Consider the following 24,314-nt stretch of genomic DNA (forward strand, 5'->3'; position numbering starts at 1 on the left):
ATGCCGCCCTGTACGCCATGCCAGCGCCTAGCCAGCACGTCTCGCAGTCGAGCCCTTTCAAACGCGCGCCCACTTTCTGCTTGCCTCCTTCGACGCGCAGATTTTTCGTTATTTTCTACGCTATTATTTCTTGCTCAGTATATATGCCAGGGCTTCGCTATTCCAAAGCGCACCCACAAAACGCCGAAAGGAGGAAATCGAAGCCTCAGAAGAGCGCGATACACACGTCCGATAGTCTTGCTTCACAACGCCTTTGTGCTGGATCAGCTTTTCACGAGCACGTACGGGTGATTCAACTGAGCCACCAACAACGAACGCACGCTTACTCCTGCAACCACAAAATACCAAAACCTAGGGCCGGCAAACTGGCGCTGCGGACGCCGTACACCCACACGCGAGATACTGGAACGGATTCGCGATCCGTTCTCAAATCGATAGCTTTCTTGAAACGAGGAGGCCAGTCTGCTATTCGATGCCACTGAATATGGAACAGGGCAAACACAGCATAGCTAAATCCAGGACACGTGGGAAATGTGAATGGAAGTCCACCTCCGCAAGATAGGAGGGCCCACGAACGCAAGGAATGGAACAGAAGAGATAAATCGAAACCAAAAACATATTATTGTGAAGTCCATTTCACGTATGATCGACCTAGAGCGCTACAGAAGCATGGTAATAGACGAGCAGCGCAGCCCCAGTCGGCAGGCACTAGCTAAGCGAATGAGAAATTTGGAGACAACGCGTTACACTATGCCCTTCATCACTCCTCCCTCCACGGCCTCCCTTTGTCCTTAACCGTAACAAGTGGGCGCGCGGCCGAGACAAGAAAGGTGGGCAGCTAAGAATAAAAATTCTGCAAAATATAGAGCACGCTCCACGATCAATACCTTATTTGACCATATTTCTCTGCAACAGCAGCGTTCACGCCTACCAAACGTTTACGGCACAAGTCAGCTCCTGAAACATCTAGCTCATGGACACAAAAAGAGCAGTTAATTACGTCGTTCCGATCTTCAATCTGGCAAACTACGACAAGTGACCTCTCATGGCTGCCGACGTTCTCGAAGTGCGTAATCATCGCACAATCGCTCGACCTTTTGTGCTTTTGCAGAAGCCCGATACACGTAGGTCCGGAGATATCCCGCAAACTAGACACTGAAATGATAACCGGTCGCTGCGCCACCTCTTGAGTAATGATGGGCGCAAGGACGGTCCCGTGGACTGCCTCAGAGGCGACCCGCTTGCCGAAAAAGTGGTCCGCTCGTTCCGAGCTCCGGCAGGTTGTGAGGACGCTTCGTAATCTCGCGGTGGCAGCAGCTCCTCGAAAGCGCAGCGTTCCGAGACTATCTCTATCCAGACCGCGCGGCGAATACATGTTCGCAGCAGCAGCCACTAGCGGCGCCTCGCTCCGACGGTGCGTTTGCTGCACGGGCGGCCGGTCCGTTGCACACGGCAGACACGCAGTGTGGGCGAGGCGACGACAAGCGATGCACGGGCCGCGCTGCGAAAACGAGGCTCTCTGTACGCCACCACGCTTGGCTCGTTTCTTCCATCCAGTGTGTGTCGCATCTGCGAGTGCCACCGGCCTGCTATTATACGTGCTCACCTGCTATACACGCGCCCTTGGGGTATATTTCTCACTGTGTCAACGCGCGTTACCGTTCCTCTCGAGGCTGCATTGTTAACTTTTGGTTTGTCTCCACCCTTGAGTGTGCAGTCGGAAAGAATGCTTCGTCAGTGCGGTTCCGCGGGGCGGTATTACAACACCACGGCCTCGCGGAGCGGGAAATAAAAATAGCACGCGACCAGCTGCGCCTGCTCGCATCGAAGTTGGGGCAAGTGACACATGATGGTTGCCGCAGTTTGCAGGAAACAAAAAGAAAGGAAGAAATAACGGCGAGATAAGCCGGTCCACCATCAGCACAGGGCCGAGGCCCCGGGCTGCTGCGCCAGCTGCGGCTGCAGCCTCTTTTCAGTCATCCACTTGGTGGCAGAGTCATTGCCAGCCACGTGCTCCGACAGCCATATTCGTATTTCTCCTGTAATGCATTTTTCAACTGCGCAAAACATGGCGGATCTTCGCAACACCACGCGACAGCGGCAACTAACGAAAGGCGGCGCGCGGATCGGCGAGCTCGTGTAGGGTGTGTCGCCGACAGGCCACGTAGCATAGGCATGGCAAATTAGCTGGCCGAATTCAGACGACTTCGAAGACTCAGAAAGCATTGCAGCCAGGAGTTAGCACTGCTTCTTAGCCGATGCTTCTGCCGTAAGTAATCGCAATTCACAGACGGAAAGCACGCTGGCGCTATGAACGCTTTGCCTAACCGCCATGATATGAAGGAAGACACAACACGGCGCCACCACGGGGCATGCAGAGACGTGAGTAGGTCGGCATCGATGCACGGGTTACCACGCATTACGAGAGTCCAAAAGTGTTGCAAGAGCAATTTCCTTTTAACGCAAAGTACAGCACCGTGCAATGCGACTGAGAACACTAAACGTATCGCTCAAAACGAAACAGCACCGGCTGGTTTTTCGACAGGTAGGTTGTCAGAGAGAGTGACATTCCTACTGTTGGGCGCAGTCCTGCCCAGGGGACACAATATTCTTAGAAGCCTTGTCTTTCGAGAACATGCAACCTTTTCCCGCTGTTTCAAATGATTACTCACGCGCCTTGTGCTTTAAGTCATGACGCTGCCCGTACCAAGGTATAAATGAATCACAACTGAAGCTCCCTCCGTCGAGTGAAAACTTACCGTTCAGCACACCTTAGAAACGAGCTTCTATCTTGAGCTAAGTGGCTTATAGTCTTGCGATAAATGCCGTCACCGAAGGGATAACACCGCGTTGATTGGCTTCTTGCAGTATAGATCTGAGCGTTGGTAAAGTTATTTAGCTTACGAAAGAGACAACATTTGTGAAAATGAATTGTTTGATCTGGAAACTTACTTTGATTTTTAGAGATGATTGTGACTTCTAGCCCTCCGTTTCCACCCCCATCCCCTTTCCTTTTTGTCCGAACTTAACAGACTACAGTGGCATGTCGTAAAGGTGTCATCGTACTGTTGCATATCTTCAATTTTCGGCGTGGGCTGCGGAAGCGCAATGGCCTTTACGTGCCGATGACGTGCTAGACATTTTGCACCTGGCGTATGTAATTATACAGGCGCTGCGCATTTTCCACTATCGGAATGTAGGCAGCGGCGCACATGTCCTTGCGAAGACCTCCTACGAGTGGCGGCTGGGAGCTCTGAACAAAGGTCGCACAACGGCAACATGACACGCGTGTTTACGGTTGTTACAGAAACAGTCCACGTCTAAAAAGAAATAAAGGGGGAAAAACAGGAATGCCCGACAGCCTTAGCCAAACCCTGCAGGTGAGGCACATTCGGCTGCAATGGTGAGTGTCTTTTTTCAAGCTTCACCCCAATACCTACTTTTGTTCGTTCGGTTTCACTGCTCCTTCCTTTAACGCCCTTCTTTGAAGAGCACCCACTTTTCCCATAACGATCTTCCTATATGCACGCCAACGTTCGCGGGGTCTCCGTTCCCTCATAAGCACCAAGCGTAAACATTTCGTAACATCCTGGCATCTTGGCCAGGCACAGATAAGCGTAAGTTCCCCCAACTAATTTCTATATAACAGCATCGGTAGAACGTCCAACAAGCAGCTTCAACACGACGATGACGAGCTGCGGCGGCTGCTTCTTTCAGCTCAGCGCCTGACACGGCAACGTTGTTCGGGTCTACTTTTTTTTTTTTACTCGAGAAGTTTTGGCTTCCTAGTCGCCATCGGCCACGGTGAAACACACGCGCATATGCCACTGACGTCTAAAGAGAACAGGCCGCGCATACAACAAGTGAAACAACAAACTGGTCCTGTCACCCAACTCGCTGCATGCCTTCTGCTTGGGATTACGTACTCTACAGACAGGACAGCATAGGGGCTCGTGCACGAGCACCCCTGGGGCAGTAGGAGCCATGCACGGCCGGTACTCGGGTTGGAGTGCTCAACAGAGTCAGCAATGGCGCATGCGTGGCACGCAAGGTGGTGGGGGCGGCGGGGTGTTGGCGGTACGTCACTTTTAGAAGAAGGGGTGGACTCGGGGGATCCAGTTCTGGGAACCACGGCGGACCCTTGCTCGGGGAGGGGGGACACACCGCCGTGCCGCCGAGAAGCGTGCAGCAGAAAGCGCAAACAAAGTGGCAGAGGGGGCAGCAGGCAACCATGACACAGCAGCAGACAGCGCACCCTGCCATGCGGCGCATCTTCGTGAAAAGAAGCAGTGGTGATGGTGCGGCAGTGGCAAAGGCAAGCCGGAGAGCCAGCCAGGCTGGCTGCAGCAGGCGGCGAGTATACAGGCATCCACAGAGAGGAGGGTGAGGAGGAAGGAGAAGCAGCTTTATTCGGAATTTACTTTGAGAGGGAGTGGGAGGGGGGTGCAGCAGCAGCAGTGTGTGACAGAAGCAGCGGCGGCGGCGGCGGCGGCGTTGAATGACGGCGATTAAAAAGGCAGGCGTCTTTCGTGAGCGCGAGCCTTCTCGCTCGCTGTCCGTCCCCCAATGACAGCCAGCCAACACTGGAGCCACGCCAACGCAGGGGTTCCTCCGAGCGAACGGCGTGTGCACATACACAGACAATGTTTGCGCTTGCTTTGGCCGCTCCGCTGCAGCAGCACGGTGCCTATATCGCACGTTTTTACCCTTCTGAAAAGAGAGCGACGAGGCAAGAGAAACAAGGGTAGAAAGGGTCGGTGAGGGGGGTCAGGAAGCAAAAAAGAGAAAAAAAAAATGCAGGAGAATGCTCGCAGACATATGCAGGCAAGGAAACGTCAGCGCGGGGGTGTCTATTGGGAAGGGCTGCGGCAAGTTGGCTGCGCAGTTCCAGCTGGAAATAGTCGCTGCGAAAGGGCAAGTTTTAAATATAAGAAAGCCCCCATACGCGATCCTTGTGTGAAAACATAGGCAGAAGAAAGTAAGAAAGTTATGCCACACGGCAGTGTGCTTCAGAATAAAGACGATACATTCAAGAGAGCACTAAGATGCACTATAAAGCGCCGGCATGGAATGGATTTTTTGCACACGCCTGCAGATTCCCGAGTTGCTTGTTTCCTTAGCGCGATGCTATAGCGGCAGTGAGGGAAACAAGGTAACTTTGAAAAGAAAAAAAAAAGAACAATGACATAACAATAAATACATATAAAGGTGGGGGAAGGGAGGGTTGAAAAATACATGTGACTGAAGGGTGCTCCCCCAGAGATCTGGCTTCTCTTTCGCGCCGGCTTCTTTGACATCGCTGAAACACTGCGACTCATCTAGTTCGTGTGGCTTGGAAGTTTCGGGATAAAGCGCTACAACGAAAGGAAGCGTATAGATTAAAAAAAAAAAAACGCACGATATAAGACGAGCAGTTCCGAGATTCTCCTGAAATACCACTCCTGCATGCAGTACAGGAGACAGCCTTTCCGTCCGGTCTCGTGACGAACAGACAGCAGGAAAGGTCGCACATGTACCGTTACCGAAACCGTCGGGCGCGGAGTGCCCATCGGCGTGGCAGGGTTAAGCGGTCCGAAGCGCCCGCTACGACAGCAGCGGCAGATTGCTCACAGAGCTACCCCAGTACGACGCCTCAGCCGAAAAAGGGGAAACGCAACGAGTAGAAACACATCGCGACGATTCCGTACTTCACACTGTCGCAGGCAGCTTAAGTGCGTGAAAAGGACAGGCAGCCAGAACGCACAAAGCGATATTATTCTACCGAACGCACTCTCCACCTGTTGCTTTCTCCTTTTCCCTCGTTGCCCCTCCTGGGCTTCTCTTGCAAACATTTGCCCGAAGCACATTCCTTCAGGTGGCGTGCATCTTCTGACACCAAATGCTTCCAAAGTTCACGCCACGTGAAACCCACGATAAAAGCCGAGGGAAAACGGCTTCTTAAATTCAGCGTACTGTCGGCGCGATGCCACAGGCACTGCGATGAACCACTCCAATTTCAAAGGTAAAATGCAAATATCCCCTTCACTTGGTCCCGCTCGACGATGGATCGCCGATGCATCATCCGCACCGCACGCGAGTTTCACTGGTCCCTCCCTCGACAAGGCAGCTTCCCTTTCAACTGAAGCCACCTCCTCCCGACGACATTGTTCTCTTTACCCCGCACACTCACCGTTGGGCCTCATTGCCGAAATGACTTCACTTCGTGTTAAGCAGGCGGCGCATTCCCTTCGCAGTCAAGGGAGTTGGCGCACGTGGCGCGAGTCCCCCAAGTTGTGGACTGCAACGTGTCTCTTAGCGTCCCTTCTGCGCATGGACAGCTGCAAGCGAACACATAATCACCATCAGAAGAAAAAAAAAGAAAACAAGAAAAAATAAGCGGTTACGTTACAGCCAAGGATGCCCATGCAACATGTGACATATAGACGCGCAGCGTTCTCAACCACGTCCGTTGGGTACATTTCGCCTTCGCGCGATTGCCAGGGCTATAACGCTTTCAGTCACATGTATGCGCGAATCAGCATAGCGTGGTAGACAAAGAACAACGTTAAACTAAAGCGATACACCTGTCAGGCTTCATCTGTCCGCCAGCCGCACGTCCTGCTCCAGAGGTGGAACTAAGCCGTGCCCAGACGAAACTCCCACGCTCGCGGCAATGTGCGTGGTAATAAGATCTTGCGCGGCTACATTTCATGGAACCTGAACACGGCGGAGCGCAGCGCCCCTTGCGGCACGCTATCGTAACTTCGTGGCGTTTATCGTATCGATCGCAGTACGACAGCCAAACTGTAAGGCAGAGCAGCCCCGGAATGCACTGTCACCATACCAGCAAGCAGCTCGCCTAACAGAGCGCAACGCAACCAACCGTACTCGCGCGCCGCGTGCGGTCCGACCGGAAGCATGTGCGCTCAGAAACCAGTGCAACCATACATTAAACATTTGCTGCCGAATAAAATGAAACGGAAGAGCGCGGAGCTCCTCTTTCGGGTAGGGCGCTGAGGCGAGTCTCGTCACTGCAGCAGACGGAAATCGAAAACAAGTAGAAAACAAGGGGGCGCCGGTCACCATAGTAAAGAAAGCTAGAGAGAGAGAGAGAGAGAGAGAGAGAGAGAGAGAGCTCTTTATACGAATGACTATACAAGTGAGTGAGCATCTTTACACGAATGAGTGTCATTATTACGATGTTACTTGTCCTTCGCAAGTAGCACAGGCGGAAGCAGCACGCAATGGCTCTTTCATGCTGTCTTTCTTTTTTTCCCTTCTCTCACACTGGCAACTGCCAAGTAGTAGATCCTACTTGCACAGAGTGAAGTCGGCGAGTGCGCTTCCCTAGGCACTCGCTGCGCGAAACGCAGGCGACGCTACCGTGAGCACGGTATGACAGCAGCTGATGGCACTGAGGTGCCACTGTGCACTACGCGTTCCAGTGCGGTCACCTATATGCACTTAAAAAAAAAGGCTAAAAGAGTCGGGTGTACCATACTTCGTGGGCTTTCTTTGTTACCCGGGAAAGAGGACTACGTGAGACGTATCACGTACAAGAAACAACTCGATCGGTGGTTTCCGAAGGTGTTCTACAAATCTGCGTATCATACTCGGGGTCCTCAGGCATAACGTTAAGTGAAAGAAACGAGAGAGGTTTGGATCAGAGAGCAACCGGGTATAGACGATATTGTGATTGACATCAAGAGAAAAATATGGAGCTGGGGCGGTCATGTAATGCTCCAGTTAGATAACCGTCGGATCATTAGGGTTAGAAAATGGGTTCCACGAGAAGGGAAACGCAGTCGAGCACGGTAGAAGACTAGGTGGAGCAATGAAATTGGGATATTCGCGGGCGCTGGTTGGAATCGGCTGGCGCAGGACAGGGGTATTGGAGATCGTAGGAGAGGCCTTCGTCCTGCAGTGGACATAAAACAGGCTGCTGCTGCTGCTGCTGCTGCTGCTGATGATGATGATGATACGTATCGTAAAGGAAACAACTCAATCGGTGGTTTCTGAAGGCGCTCTACAAATTTGCGTATCATACTTGGGGTCCTCAGCCAATAATTAAAAGGTTGGGTGATTAAACTCAATTAGTGAGTTAAAGGGGAAAAAATGTCTGAGTTAATATAGGCTATTGCAAATAGTAAGCGTTCGTTTCAATTCGCTTCGGACGCGCGTTTCATTTTTAAATTCCTGACTCAAGTTATGTGGGACACTCTGTATATGTCGCGGATGCATCCAACATGTGGTCGACGCCGCCGGCGCGGAGCAGCACCTAGGCACGGAGAGAAGCCGGGCCGGCAGCTGTGCCGCACGTGCAGCCACAACAACAGACCCCGCGTGTGCGGTCGACCGGCAGACACAGTCCCCAACGGGGGGGCCCCTCCTACGCGCGCACGCACCCTGTTTCGATCGAGACGGGCGCGGGGAATGTTAAAAGGCGCTCGCCACGGCTTTCGTTGGGGAGGTTGTATTTCAGCATCGCGCATGCGCGAAGGCATTCTTATACGCGTGTTGAAATGTCAAATGCCCTATGTTCCGACCTCCGTTCAGGGGTTCAGGCGTGATCAGATGTAGCTACAGACAGTATACTGAGCGGTCAGCGGTATTTTCCTTACTTTTCTTTGCGTTACGTAAAAAAACCGATCACTACTACTCAAGGTTCCTCTATAGTCACTGGCGCGCACGAAAGCTGAGCCCCGGCTATCGCTGGGATCGGCCAACCGGCGTCATGGATAAGAAATTCACTAACGCCCGCATTCAGAAATGCATCTTAACTTGAAACCCATGCTTGACTTGGTATAAATGATGCCTCGCGTGAACGTGCCCAAGACGGTCGTGGCGTTTTCTTTGGTGCGTTCACAACAGGCGTCCTTTATTTCAAGTGAAGCGTGGGCTTAAGTTACGATACATTTCTGAATACGGGGGTAAGAGAGCGACACCTCTACAACTTAACGCCGAACGTTGCCCAGCGTACTTCGATCGCGCAGCTACTGCTATGGGGAGCAGAGCGTCGACAAGAATGATCCTTCTATACACCAGAACACCGTGAATTCAAAGGGCGCCGCCATATTGATGAGCGCCGGTCGCGCCATCTATCCCAAGCGCCGCGAAGTAGCAGGCCTGGGCTGCCACACCGGGAGATGCGACCCGGCGCGAAAGCGAAACTTGGGCTTTTTAGCTGGGCGGAAGGCGTGTTTCACGTTTTTTCTAACCTGTCATTTTCGCTGTCTGGATTCAATCAAACTTCAAGACCTCGTGCAAGTCCACAATGGACACACTGAGTGCTGTGCAGACTGCAGAAGCGAATACATCAGGTAGGTACGCTATTAAGTTTGTACAAACCGCGCGCTATATGCTAGAACACCTGTGAGCTTTTTGGCACGTAACCTCTGAAGGAATTTACAACACTGTGTTGGTGCCATATATTATTAAAGCACGCAGAACACTGTCATCTGCACTTTCAGTTTGGTCTTGTTTGTAATGGTCTCTACTGGGTTGGCCGCGCTTGGCAACCAACTGGTGAGGTCGTTTGACTGCGTGGTTAGCAGACGCCTGCCCTTCACCACCTGCACACTGAAAACAAAATAGATGTTATAGTAAGAAGGGCTGTAGTTCTTTCCCATGCCATCACTTTTGCGAAGATATAAAGTCCTCTCAAAATGAAATAGAAAATACACCAGGCCAATTGTATCGTGCAACCACTTAAGAGTACAACATTCAGAACAAAAGCCTACAGCACTCGAACAAGCAGCATATGATGCTAAACCTGCACTCATTGGAAAATGAGGTACTAAAGTAGTTATAATGTTCAACTACATGTGCAGTCAAAGCCCGTATAACAGGGCGAGCATGACAGATGCAGGTGTTGTACAGTTGCACAAACCATGACAGGGCACGTAAAATTACCATCCCTACTTAAAGCTGCATCATCAGGACCCCTTTGGTACAAGACAACAACCGCACCTGCATTCCAAGAAATTAGCCCCACCAACTTCAGCTACCTGGTACCAGACCTGTTTCGCTTGTGCGAGGCCATCGGATTGTTGGCGCTCCCTTAGAAAAGAAAACAGTAAAAAAAAAAAACTAGTGAGAACGATCAAAATTTTGTTACAAAATACAAGAATAATTAAGCACCTTATTTTCCTCGCCATATGAACGGAAATATTTTGCGCTTTGCCCCGCATAACAGCCCGCACGCAGTTAAGAGCTCAGGAGGCTCAAATGAATTCGTTACGAATGACACCTGCAACACCAGCTCGTAAAGGTAGGTGCGCTGCAAGAACACCTTCGGCGACGAGTAGTCGTCGTTTACGTTTTTGTGGACGCATGCTACGTGACGAGCAGACTTCGGTTTACTTTCATTAGCAATAACGCTCACCAGCAAGGCCTACAACTTGTCGTTCACGCTTAATGGTCATTCCGTGCACCAGCTGCAAGTATCGCTAACCGCAAACTCAACTGTTCCGCTTAACCGTCGGGAGCTCTGCCTGAATGAAAACACGAAAAGGCTTGCCTTTTTGTTATAGCCAAGGCGAAGCACCGGCGCGGGATTCTGCTCTGTAGGCTTGTTGCCCAGAAAGTGCTCGGAGCAAACCTGCGTATTACGTTTGTAGGGCGCAAAGTTGAACGTGGCACCAAAATATACACAGATAGAATACTCACTCGTGCATTTTCACTGGGTTGGTAGTTCTTCCTATTCACTGCAGCTATCCACCGGTGGCGCAGCTTGGCATTCTTCGTTGCGGATGGAAATCGGCGCAGGCTGAAAACACCGCACCGGCACGATTCCCTACGTGTGTTGTGCTCTTCGCAAACAGCGCTAAGCAACCTGCTCCTTTTCCGCTGGTTGTTTTGGCATCCAAACACGACGCAGTGATGCCCAGATGACTTCTTCTACTTTGGATCCGTGTGAACGGGCACATTTCCGCACTTTGGAGCCCTAGAGCTGGCGCTTGCCATGTCTACTGGTCGCCGGCGAACACACTTTGGCAGCCCAGTATACAAAACAGCGCCGGTCGACCGGGCAACCCGGGTGCGAGAGTATGCGTTCGGTTAGTCTGGGTGCGAGACTAGCGTGTTCTGGTCTATAAGCACTTGCCCAACCACACGAGCGCCGTCCGCACCAGGTCATTGCTTGTAATGCAAATGTGGCTTCCTTGGCTTCGGCGGAACGCGGTCTTTATCGCACGCATGTTGCGAAAGAGAGAAAAGAAAAAGCAAAAAAAAAACAAGGTTACGAGAGATCACGGCCAAGATCGGCTGAAGAAATTACAGCGAAGGACAGAAACAAAGCGTTGGCGATTGCCCCAGTTAACTCAGTTGGCAACGGCAGCGCATCCCGCGCGGTTCGAAGCCGCCAAAAGTGGAAACCGCGCTCGCGTACCTTTGCGACCAAGCTGCCAAAGGAAATGCGGCAAAACGAAACGCATCCAGCGCGATTTCTCTGAGCCCAGCAGTCATCAAGAACGAAACCGGCAGCGTAGACAATTTCAAAGCCCGCAGGCGCAACCGAGCTTTGAATTACGGCAATCAACAAAACGACGCTACACAAGTCGCAGTGGCACAGAGATCATCACCGAGGGAGCGCAGTAAAATAAAACAGAACAGTCTCCGCGGCTTTCGCGCAAGCAAAGTGTCGCTCAAAAAAAACGACGAATGCCGGCGGTAACGACGTAGCGAGGGGGTGGGGGGCCAACAATAGCCTCCCGCTGTGTGGTGGCTGTGTCGGGCACTCGAAAAAGCGAACTTCCTGTCGTCTTCGTGGTCGTCTTTTGCTTACGTGTTTTTACACCCACTGCTCCACCCTCGTTCTCCGGAAAAGATCTAGCATGTCCCAGAATAGGCGAGTTAGGTCGGCGAATATTCATGACAAGACCGCAGATTATTTTCTCTGAGGAAAAAAATAAATAAATAAAAGAGACACGACACCTCCGTTTTGAGGTGAACGCGACACCGAAAGGTAGCCAGCTAAAGTAATAAAGAGAGCACGCGGATTAGCGCAGTTACAGGGGGAATCGGGAATATTATAATGCTGCTAAATCTGCAAATTAAATTAACTTTCATCTCATATGTCGATGTGCGTCTCGTTTTATGGCACAGATGATTGTTTCCGCGCTTCCTCGTAGGTTCGCGTTTCCGTGGCTCTTGTGTCCGCGTTCACGAGTGTTGCGCTTGAAATGAGGTACACACCCGACAGCCAGGGGCGTAGCCAGGGGGGGGGCTTATGGGGCTTCAGCCCCCCCCGAAATTTTTTCGTGCTGTCCATGCACCGCCGACCAAAGCGACCCCCGGCGCCGGAAATCACTCTGGATTTTGTCTAGAATGTCTTTTTGACGCTCGAACAGACATTTAACCGCGAAGATTGCGAACTCGGGCTGGATTTCGTGGCAACGCCCATACACCGGGAGTCACATAACGCCAAGCAGTCCCATCCGAGCACAAAGTTTCAAGGGCGCTTTGATGGTGAGCGGGCTCGCCGCGGCATCTCACTGAGGCCACGGACTCTATGGAGCGCATGGATATCAATTGCGAAATTTTATGGGTATAAATCTCATAAGCTCTTGATGTGAAAGGTGCATTGACATTTCCAAAGTTGTGCTTTAGATTTTCAGCTACTCCTGCGTAATAAATTGGAACAAACGACAGCGTAATTGAGATTTCTCACTGGCCATTGCATATATACAAGAATGTAAGCACGGTTCTTGAATGACAAAGTTTCATTAACATATTTGTCCTCAACTTGTTCAGTTCATTGCCTTTTAATTTTTCATATCAGCGGCATGCACTGCTTTCCTGGTTTCGAACTGATATAGTTCTAAAGTTCGTGTGATATTTTCTTTACTTAATAAATAGACAAAAAACATGGAAGCATTGACGTCAATTATGTTGGGCACAATTTTTGGCACATACGAGTATAATATTTTATGAAAACATACATATTTTACTTGTATTTACAGTGCGTAGCTTTCAAGAATTCATTTGCAGCATCTTTGGCAATGACAATGCAGTTATTATTCATGTATTTGATCCCTCGATAAATTGTTTAAGAGGAAGCTTTAGCTCGGGCCCAATCGGACGCGGCCTATTCAAATACTTATAAAACGCAGAAACGCTTTTCTGAGATAATCCTGCTAATCGCTTTTATTGAAATTGGTCGCATTTGAGAGAGACAGTTGAATCCTAGTGTCTGTTGGAAACAGAACTTCGATTTAGGGCCTGAATTTTGTTTAAAATATCTTGGAAAATTCGAAAGTTTGAAAAAATAGAAGCACGACGTTTACAAACTAATAGCAATACATGAAGAACAGATATTGTGGTTCTGTAAACGGCATTTATTATAACAGACAAAGCGGACAAGTTTGCTGTGTCAATTTGTATCTTACGTGAATTGGTTACGTTGTGTACAAGGGTTCTGCAAAAGCCGTACTTCCACAATACTAAATTTTTTTTAGATTCACGTGTAACATATCTATTTTGTCCCCTGTAGATGTACTATTAGATGCAATTCACAGAATTGTGATATCATTTTTCATTGTTGAGTCACGGAGTTTTAAACCTTATAGTTTCGTTTTCGGAAAATGTTCAATTTTGGCCAATTTTTAATATATAATTGACCACCTAAATGAAACCTTCGAAGCCAGTAGTCACTAGAATTAAACTTTTTCTTTTAAATGCAAGAAACCTCCTCAAATTTGGTGAAGTGGTTGCTGGGAAAAACGAATTCACCTTCTACATGTACTTAAATAGGAGCACCCGAGCTAAAGCTACCTCTTAAGGAGGAGGCTGAGCTGCAACGGGCAGCTACATATATATATATATATATATATATATATATATATATATATATATATATATATATATATATATATATAATATTGGGCCAGTGGCGTAGCCCCCCCCGAACAAAATTTCTGGCTACGCCACTGCCGACAGCGACCTCATTTGGCACCTGCCCAGAAACAATTACATTTTTGGAGCTTCCAGGAACGTTCGTTCTGTATACGCAAACATTAGAACCCCCATATTTCTGTCTTCTAATCGTTGCTTCTATCGGCACTGCCGTGTTGAGCGCAACTACATAATGAGAAAGAGTAGCCGGCGCCACCTGCGGGCCCAAACAGACCTCTTAAATACAACAAAAAACAATGAGTTTGTATTTCTCCTTCTATAACGACCTACGCGTATTGCGTAGCGCATGCGGTGCGTCGGAGGCGACGACGACGTCAATGCACGGGCTGCAATGCGCTGGGGCCAAACCGGAACGCCAGGGCCCTTCGCCAGCACCAACGTCAATGTGCGTCATCGCGCAATTACTCGCTAACGCCTACACACGCGCACACGCACACACACACGCACGCGCGCACAAAGACACAGACACACAGGCGCGGTGTTCGTTCGGGCGTCCTGCAACCTGCGCCATCCGACGTAGCCGAGAAGGTCTTCGACTCCGAATGATTCACTGCGACCGCGCTTAAAAACTAAAATACGGCCGGAAGCAGGTTTGATTTAAAGATGTCCCCTTCCAACTGGTTCGCATGGCCTCTGTATAGTTGTGTTTATTTTGACGCATGTGCCTATGTGCACCAGAGCCACCGCGCTCCTTCTGTGGGAGGAGCGTCGCGCGTGTTTTATATAAAGCACGGCACGATGAAAGCACGACACGATGAAGATTTGGTTCTGCCGTGCGTCACGCAGTTCACGACAACAGCGGCTAAGCGAACGAAAGAAAGGTACGAGAGAGAGAGAGAGAGAGGTGCGTTTAACTTCGGCCACAAGGTGCCACGTCACTTAACATATCAGACAGTGTGTATACACAAACTAATCGCGGTTACACTCTTGAGATGTCTTTTTTTTAATCTTCTGTGTGCTTGTCTTTCTCTCCTTGTTCTTTAATATACGGTCAAGCACGGACGACGGGATGCTCCAACATTGCGTTAGCGCGGTATATAGCTAGTCAACGATAACGCCACTGTAAGTGCCCTATAACAGAATGGTTAGAGCTTGATTTTCGAATATAGACCAGTATCTGCACATTTAGCACATTTAGCATTTAGAACGCATCAATGGATGTGCCGTCCGCAGCGGTCGTATTTTCTCCAGCTGAGTGTGTCAAAAGGCGGATTCGAAGCGAAAGACTGCCACTTTTTAACGAGCCCACACACAATATGTAATTGTGTTATATTGTTACCCGCTCATACAATACGCGGTAGCAGCCACGCCCCCCCCCCCTTTTTTTTGTGTGTGTGCACAAACGTATACGACACGTTCTTTCCGTTCAATGCACGTTTTCTACGACCCGCTTATTATGAAGAGTCCCTATCAGGCAACTCGTTTGACGTTACAACTACAGGCTCGCCATCCAAATTGCAGATTATAGCTTCTACTTATTACTGTCTACCACATGAAAAGCTTCCTCGGGTAATTTATCATTTTAATTGATCGCGTTATTCTGTTACCGCTTCTTCTTGCGTGCTAAAGAAAGACCCGAACCTGTGGATCTGGACGTTGTAGACTGGCATCTGTTTCCGTTCCTCACCGTGTGCCGCAGCCATTACAACTCAATTACCCTTTGTACATATGAATCGCTGTTTTCCCCCTTCGCGTCACCTCTCTCGAATAACCTTGTAACGCACGACGTGGGCTTTCAAATACAAACTACGAACAACAACAAAACGTGTAGTCGCGGACCTTCGCCGTCACCACGGGTCGTGCCTCGATTAACCGGTTATGAATTCATCCGTGAAGCCCGTCGAAATATCGCGTCAGAACGCGGTATTTCCCCGCGCCCGATCCAACGAGCGGTGCCGACTGAAACCACGCACTTGACCGCGCCGCGCGCCTGTTGCACTCGCGTCTCCGTCGCAACGACCTTGCTTGCAGTGCAAGTGAAAGAGGTACGGGTCGCGTCGGCCAATCAGAATCCAGGACCGGCCCTCTGTTCGCCTCGCGGCGAGAAACGAGGGCTTTCCTACACTTTTATCGCAAAAACCAGGACACACGTAGGGCACACATAGGACACACACTTGTACCTCATTGTGTCGTTATTGTTGTTTTGCGCCAAAAATTCTCGCCCTGGCACGATGAACCAAAAGCCCACATCGCCACCATCTCGTACACTGTCTGCCATTAATCCTTCCGTCATCCTTCCATTCAGATAGCCGCAGGCCCAGAAGGATTAGCGGCGAACAATGTTTAGTGAACTTTTCTTCTTCTGGATTTTGCTGCCAAGAGAGAGAGAGAGAGAACGGAAGGCGGAAAGATCAACATAACGCAAGCACGGTTTGCTACCTTATACACAGAGATTACTGAGTTAAAGGACTGAAGAGAAAGAAACGAGCGAGTACACTAAAGATGCGTTCATCCGGAGATGCAAATAGACATTACACCAGGTCACTGAGAGTATGTCGACATCAGGAACTGCAGCAATGCAAGTGGATTTGGCTGGAATTAAAAAAAAAACAGTAAGGAGTGACGCAGCCCGTAGCTTTCGCTGCCCTGAGCGAAGTAACGTAACCAGTCGGTGAGACGGAACGTATAGGCAGTACGCCCGGGTTTTCCTCATACAACAAGTGTGATACGGCGTTTGCACCGGTCGGGTTGCGACACCCGCGCAATTCGCCGCTCTCAAGGGACGAGCGACAGTGACTTTTGCCCGTGTGTTCGCGAGAAGGTACTAAAATCGACGAATAACGCCGTACGTGGAAGACAGAAACTTCCTCGTTCTTTTCGCTGACTATGCGCGCATCGTTTAACGAGCGATCCCCCGACGTTTCCCCGGGCGTATGCGATAGATGTGTAGAACAAAAGGATAAGCGCTGCGGCGTTGATTCTTTATATATAGTTTTCCTCGAAAACGATCGGGGAGAGGCACGCTTGTTGCCTGCTTCGATTCTCGTTCTTTTATTTCGTCTTATAGACGTCTGGGTACACATGCATGTGCTAGACAGCGAAAGCCGGTTCGCGCAATTCAATAGCCTCATTATACAGCAGAAACTCGGGGGACACGATTCTCCAAGGGTCACGGATAACATTCGCATCAGCCGAACTTCTCCGTGATAGAAACATAGAATGAACTGAATCCATGCAGCGAGGAAGGTCTGGAAAAATGAAAAAAAAAAAGATCGATAGAAAAAAGCGGAAGATCAATTCTCAGTTCGCATCGACTTCTTTTGTAGCTTGGAGACTCCACTAATGATATTGGCGAGAGGATGCAAAGAAGCCACGAGGTAAATCAGCGCGGGATGTCGGTCGTCCTCGATAACGGGGTGGTCACGTGCAGCTTGATCCGGCTAGCATTCGACATGCCCATGCCAGCACAACGTTTTGTCTCAGCAGTCCTTGCCAAGACTATCATGAGCGAGGAGAAATGTAACAAAAAATGTAAACCTAGTAGCCAAATGGCTCGGTGATAAAGTGTAAGAAGTGGAAAGAGAGAGAGAGAGATACGATGAAAGACGGCTGGCAGCGAGAAATATCGCGGCCACTTTCGTGTCGCGAATACGCAGTACGTCAACCACCACGATGTCAAACTTCTTACGCTCCGTGTCGGTCTGCCTGCGTGTTACCCCACCGAATCAGGTAATAGCGTCTCGTTAAGTGGCCCCGTCACAGGCAGGACGCAACAACCGCTGCTCTTTCGCAAGCTGTCGACGTCGTGGACGCGGCAGATGCATAAGAGAAAACCATTAACAGCGGATTGCCAGTCGCCCGCGGCTTAACCGACCGGGCGATCGAGTGAACGCGACTTCCCAGAGCAGTAACGAACGTTCGCGCGATACGGATGCGGGCGGGCGACGAGCAGCTGCTCTCCGCGAACGGCTGCATTGCAGTCGTCCGCAGGAGTGACGCCAGTGCAAAAAAGATGCGACGTGACTGTCGCCGTGCGCAGCGATGGCAGGAGGAGGGAAACGGTGTAGAAGCACGCGTTCCAGTGGAAACATGCCAAAACAGCTTCAATAACAACCCGCTGCCCCCGCGAACAGGCAAGTGAACGCCATCAAGGACACTCGAGGCAGAAGACTCGCGCGAGTGGCTCCTCGCGAAGGCACTACACGCGCGCACCCTCCCAAACGCGCGGCGCACTCCGCAGTGCAGGCAGAGATCGCGCGCGGCGCTCCGGTGGCACAAGGAGATTAGCAATCGTGCCGCCGCTTTGGCGATGCAAGACAAGTCGGCCCTCCCTCCCTCCCCGCTGCTCTTCTTGCCATTTTTGTGCGCCAAAAGCAGTTTGTATTCCAGCACATTGCGATAAGGGCGGCGGCGGCGCAATGCAGCAGGCAGCGCTCGTATCCCGCCGTGGCGGCGGGCAAGCAAGCCTCGACAGGCCGGCCGGCCGCAGCCGGAGACCCAGCGGCGCTCATGCGTCGAATCGGCGGCGGCAGCTCTTCTCCCCCAGATGCACCCTTTCTCTTCCTTCGCCCATATGGTCAAGGCCAGCGGAGTCACGGTCCCAGACGAGCGAAGGCAGCGCAAGCCCCCTCCGCGTATCTGCATGAGGAGGCTCGTTCGCCGCTGGCTGCAACAGCAGCGTGCGGGCCCACGTAATTGGGCACGCGGCTAACACGAAGGTCCCGCCGGGGGCACGCACGACACGCGCTGCAGAGCAGCCGGATTGCCGCCCGTCCACCGCCACGACGCCGGGGCCAAGGGCAGGGCGTCGTGGTGTTGGCGTGGCGAATTCGCCCTCCGGTCCGCAACAAGAATCATTGCCACGAACCGCTAGGCCCCCCCTCCCCCCTCACACCCTGCTCCTTGTGTGCGTGCAACCGGTCTCTATCGCGGGCCATCCTTATGCAACTTTCGCTCGTCGGCGGACAAACAGCACCTTACAAGCTATACTTTGTTTTCTTTCCTGTCGTTCCACTCGCTGTTATAAGACTCGCAAACAAGACGACGCAGTGTAAACGGCTCGGCACACAACAATCAGCCTATGCCTATGGCTTAGGCCACGTCATCACTGTTCATGTTCACCACGAGGCCCGTAAATCGTCAATTTCCAGCCCAGAGAAGGGACGCTTCCATCGTAGTTGTTCACTCCCCAGCACTGCATGACAGAATAAGGTATGACAACGAAGAGAGAGAGAGAAACTAAAGTACACGCCGTCTCAGGCGACCGGTAGCGGCTGAGCGCGAGTACGAGCCCACAGTCGCCTATAGGCGCGAAACGAACGGCCTCCCTCGAGAGGGAAGAGACCGCCTCTGTAAATACACCTGCTGCATCTCCTGGCTTCATTGACTCCCCCCCCCCCCTCTCTGTCGCTGGCTCTGCACAACAAAGGCCGGCGCGCTATGCAATAAAGAGAAGCGAAGCCGACAGGGACTCCGTTGCGACACACACACGCTCACACGTCTACTCTACGCCGCCCCTCCCGCTGACCGGGCTCCTCTCGAGAGAAGAGCTATTAATTGCGTTTCCCTGTAGTTCCCATTTGCACAGGACGGACGTTCTTCGAGCGCACCCAGCTGGTTTGCGCAAGCGGGGTGCCTTTCACCGCGCCAGGCCAGCGCGCCGCTGCGCACGGTCATTTGCACGCTAAAGGGCGAACAGCGGCTCCGCGGATGGCAATGGTAACTCGCAATGGGAAACGGCGCGCGCGCTTGCCCGCCGCCGTCCGAGCACGGGCGCGAAAATGGCGGGCCCGGCAGGGAGAAACGTAATGGACGTTGTCGTCGACGGAACGTGGCGCTGTTGCGGCGGGGCGCAGCGAGAAACGGCAGCGAAATGTCGAGTGGATCGACTAGGTAGAACGTGCTGACCTAGACCTGCCTGTGTCTTCTCCAGGTTTATTAGAAGTGATCCATGTATAACCTAACGAAAACTGGAATTCGTTGCAGCCAACCTTTTTCTTCTTCGCAATGCGCGCGTACAAAACATAAGTTCCGTGGAATTTTAAGTTTACAATGACTTACATTATTCCAGCTACGGTCAAACGTCTTGAAACGAAACGTCGGGTGCCACCATCTATCCACCAAGCGGTCAAAAGTCGAAGCACTAGCTACTATTGCCTGTTTTTTCAAGGGAATGCGAAGATGGGGGTGAATTTCGAGTTAGGTCAAAGCTAGCCTGGAGCGCTCCAGGATTAATACTGAATGACACAGGTTGCTAGGCCGCAAACGAAGGAAGGATCAAACGACGGACAATGTCCACTCTGACATGTGAAATGTATTAGCCTCTTTACAAGCCTCATTAGCTATATATAGTAAGCCAATACTCGACAACCGAGCTCGCTGTCTAGACATTTCCGGTGACCTTGCACGAATTACAACATGCAAACTGGGAACGATCCAGTAATATCGGCTTCAGATTGGGCTCCTTCAATTTCGCCAATACCCGCCGGTATAATATAACGATTCTGTTCAGCCGATTCCATTCCTTTCTTCTCATGCACCGCGTCTCCCAAGTCGATTCCAGAGATAACGCGCGTGTAGCGCTGCCCAGGACACAGACAACGAATAAGAATAGCATTACAAAATAGCAGTTTTCATTATTCTGGCAAAACTCTCCATCGTGGGATGGCGCCGTTTGATAGAGTGTTTCCGTCGCGCGACCGTGCAGCGGCGACCGTGCCAGCCACTTTCGTTGAAACCATTGCGCAAGTCGTCGCGGATTGATTAGCCAGAAATGCCAGAGCCGCCTACTTAAAAAAAATAAAATAAACGCAATACTGAAAGGAGGACACCTGGGGTGCGATCTTGTACGCGTTCCAAACTCGAACGGAGGCGGTCCGTTCTTTCCGTCGCGAAATTGGCGGTCCGTTCCGTTGCGTTCGTCCGATAGCAGACAACACGGAATGATTGACAGCAGATATCACTTCACAATTGACGTCATGGCGTTCGACACCGTTCAAACTGACCAAGCCTGTGCAGCTCGGTGGAACGGACCGCCTCCGTTCTATTTTGGAACGCGTACAAGATCGCACCCCTGGCGAGTGTGAGCGAACACACCTTCTTAGTAAATCGAGAATCGCCTATCGCTGACGAGACAACCACTTGGGAAGGGCTTTTAACTCGCTTCGGCCCTTCTTTCTCTCGATGCAGTTTGCCAATCGCTGCCACCGACGTTGCCACCCAACCGGAGCTGTGGAACGGGGCGGAGGGGCATAGACAGGCGCCTAAGCGCACCTATCTATAGATCGTTTGATGGGATCGCTTCACCTACGCCACTGATAAACATAGCGCGTCTAAAGACCAATAGCAATCGAGCTAGCGGTGCATCCCGAATCGCCGACCGGCTGAGCCGGCCGCTTCAACGCGCTGGGTCCCAGCTCGGCATGCCCGCCCCGCTGCAACATGCCGACCAATAACGGTTCGTCCGCGATGCCCTTCGCCACCAACCTACAGCAGATTTGAGAACGCTTCTGCTGGTGTAGTGTCTGCGTAGTGCATCGAAGAACCGCGCGGGTAGCGGAAGGATCGTGTTAGTCAAACAAAACACAAATAGCAAATAGTAAATAGCAACGAACTCAACAGAGCCGTTGCAAGGATAGCGCTTTGGAAATGTGCACATTTTCACATCAGAATATAACAGCGCAGTTTATTTTCCCCCAGTTCTGAAGGTAACAATGATACGAAATACAAGCTCAACTTATATAGATGTAACTTCGGTTCCAGGCGCCTAGAACACGACGACGTGTGTTAACAGATCCTGCCTTTAGACCTGGCGAAAGATGTCTTAAACGTCGAATTTCGAACGACTGTTAACACTACTAAATTAAAAGCACGAAACCATTGTAGTTGAGGCAAATTTAGGCGTCACGATTAAGCTTATACCTGCCAGTTCAACTGCATGTCACAGGTGACGCAGGCAATAACAGTTTATTTATTACTCAGGCATGTTGATTCCAGAGACAAGGTCTGAGCAAGCGAATGTTGACACTGGTGGACTATTATACTAGTGCAATGGTCGAAATAGCAAAGGATCTCGTTCGCCATAGCTGATTTCCATTAACTGATTGCCAATGTCCGACCCGAGTGCGCAGTGGCTTTTCTTACTAACCGCTCGGGCTTACGAACTGCTCAGTGAGAACACGAGCGCTTGGAGTCGAATTCAATTATATTTTTCGTATGTACGATGCCTTCCTCATTAGCTGCCTGCCTTCCGTAATATGATTTCGGCGGCTGTTCTTACGAACTTCTGCGGCGTGTGCGAACTCACTCGGCAAACACTACTCCTGTAATCAAATTCGCGCACATTTTCGTTCGGCATCGCATACATAGTGTTTGATATCAGCCGGCAGACTTTGCTATAGTATGACGTTCGCTTTTGCGATTGGTCGGCGGCTGTTCTTACGAACAGTTGTGGCGTACGCGAAACGCTTCTTTAACACGAACCCTGGTCGTTACGCCCACGCGCCGCTCGAGGGCCTCGCGAACGGCGCCATTAACGCACGCCGGCAACGGTACCATACACGAGATCTTTACGAGAAAAAAAAAAAGAAGGTAAGGAAAAAGAAAACAACGGTCGAATCGTACAGAGGCAAAGCATTCTCGTCGCCGTCGTCCGGCGACGTAGGCCTAAATATAATTCCTCCTTTCCCATCGCAGTCCGCAGCGGCGGGGCCGCAGAGGAAAAGCCCCCAAATGACAGCGTTACCGAAGGCGGTGGCGGCGGGCTGATTGCAGACGATTACGCCCTCTCTCGATTCCCTGAGGCTGCAAGATGGCGGCGGCAGCCCATTCCACTGCTCCTTTCTCTGTTCGGTGGCGCAACGCTTGCGCCGCCACCACTACGAGAGCCGGAGGAGGAACAGCAGAGACTCGAAATTACCGCGCCGCCGCCGCCGGCGGCTTCGAAGGAAAGGAAGGGAGCGTACCCCTCTCGGAGCGCGACTGACCTCAATCGTCAGCGACGCCGCCTTTTCTCTCCGACGCTGCCCCACACAAGGGAAAGAAAGGGAGACTCTCTTTCGCTGCCGCAAGCATTTATAATCAGAGAGCTGGAAGAAAAGAAAAAAAAGCGAATGGCACCGCTGGTGTCGGCTAAAGCCTGCCCGGCATGCGTATGTGCGCGACGCAAGAACTATTCGGGCTACTTTATTTCAAGGCGGAATGAACAAAACGAGCGCGGTCGCAAAACGGCCAAGAGAAAAGAGAACCATACCTTAATGGCTCACTTATGGGCGAATTCATGCTGCTTACGTCAGTCGGCCATCGTCTTCGCGGATGAACCAAGAATGTGCGCTAAATAAAACGGCCGACGCAAGGTGCAGTCGACCAGCGTATTCGTTAATGCTAATTTTGTTTAATACCTCGCCCTTCAAAGTTTTCCTGGTCGAAATCAAAGATTATGCTCTCTCGCGAGCACAACAGAGAGAGAGAGAGCAAGGATAGGGAAAGGCAGGGAGGTCAACCAGACGAGCACCCCGTTTGCTACCTTACACTGGGGGTGCGGGAAAGGGGAATATAAAGAGGAAAAGAGGGAGAGAGAGAGCACTAATAAGCGTAACGAAAGCCCCAGCTGGCATAGAATAAGCAGTGACCGCTTGTACAAAAGCCACGAGCGCGCATGAACGTCCGACTGACCGGCTCCTGAGAGTGCTGACCAACCGCGACGGGTGAAGATGGTGTAGCCAATTAATAGGCCAATTGCGAAGGCCAATGGCGTATGGATTTTGAACGCCCAGCAACACGGCACGGTTTGAGAAAAACGGGCGATATGGAGGCGGTACTTAAAACCAGGGATTGGGCAACCACGAAAATAGACGCTTTAAAAACCTGATATAATCCGCGAGGAAGACAAAGAAAAAAGACACGGCACCACATGCGCGATCGAGACGCATACGCCCGCGAAATGAGAAATCACAAAATTACGTCTACGGGCGAAACATAGCGGGATGGCGTACAGCCGTTAGCAACATAATAGCAGTATAACACAATATCGTTTTTAAGGAACGGCAACATAACAGCAGTATAACACAAAAACGAATACTGCGGTGTGTTAACTCGAATCGCACATATTAGTATGTAACAAGTAGCTTTTCCGTTCAATATTTATTAAGACAATTGAACACCGTTAAGCGGCGCATGTGTATTTATTTACTACGGCTTCTCACAGGCCCTTTGAGTGTTTCTTTCACATTGCCTGCTTTGTTTGCAGCCTTCAAACTTATTGCCTTGCTTATGGTTAATGGTTATGGTTGCTTGATGGTTAAGTTCCCTCTACACCGTTTAAGTAGTCATTCAAAGGTAGGAAGAGTGGAGTAACCTCCTATAGGGAGCGACAAGGCATTTATTTCTTTGTCGGGTGCATGACTCTCAACCTAATTTCGTTAGTATACGAGGCTTAGACTAAGATGCACAAAATACTACTTTGTTAACAAAAATTATTACAA

At 50.9% G+C, this 24,314-nt stretch overlaps 1 protein-coding gene and 2 long non-coding RNA genes across 5 annotated transcripts in view; 1 reads left to right on the forward strand and 2 right to left on the reverse strand.

Moving 5' to 3' along the window:
- Nucleotides 1-24,314, reverse strand: part of LOC135906953 (ecdysone receptor-like) — a 178,582-nt gene that overhangs the window by 149,834 nt on the left and 4,434 nt on the right. Inside the window, exons 1-2 of one of the 3 annotated variants that reach the window (XM_065438584.2) lie at nucleotides 6,564-6,638; nucleotides 6,170-6,317 (exon numbers count right to left, since the gene is read on the reverse strand). The exons of 1 other annotated variant lie outside the window; for it this stretch is intronic. In XM_065438584.2, the coding sequence (XP_065294656.1) occupies nucleotides 6,170-6,182 (13 nt within the window). In that variant the 5' untranslated portion in view covers nucleotides 6,183-6,317; nucleotides 6,564-6,638. Of the gene's footprint in view, nucleotides 1-6,169; nucleotides 6,318-6,563; nucleotides 6,639-24,314 lie in introns of those variants that run through there. One more of the 3 variants, XM_065438583.2, reaches the window with a different exon arrangement.
- LOC135906958 (uncharacterized) overlaps nucleotides 1-24,314 on the forward strand; it is a 147,190-nt gene that overhangs the window by 59,379 nt on the left and 63,497 nt on the right. The window lies entirely within an intron of this gene.
- LOC139057561 (uncharacterized) lies at nucleotides 9,021-10,970 on the reverse strand. The gene is made up of 3 exons (XR_011512901.1): nucleotides 10,648-10,970; nucleotides 10,499-10,579; nucleotides 9,021-9,558 (listed from the first exon to the last, which is right to left on the reverse strand). It is a non-coding gene; the product is annotated as an uncharacterized lncRNA (long non-coding RNA).

Source organism: Dermacentor albipictus, chromosome 1 (assembly GCF_038994185.2).
Source record: "Dermacentor albipictus isolate Rhodes 1998 colony chromosome 1, USDA_Dalb.pri_finalv2, whole genome shotgun sequence".
NCBI classification, from domain to species: domain Eukaryota; kingdom Metazoa; phylum Arthropoda; class Arachnida; order Ixodida; family Ixodidae; genus Dermacentor; species Dermacentor albipictus.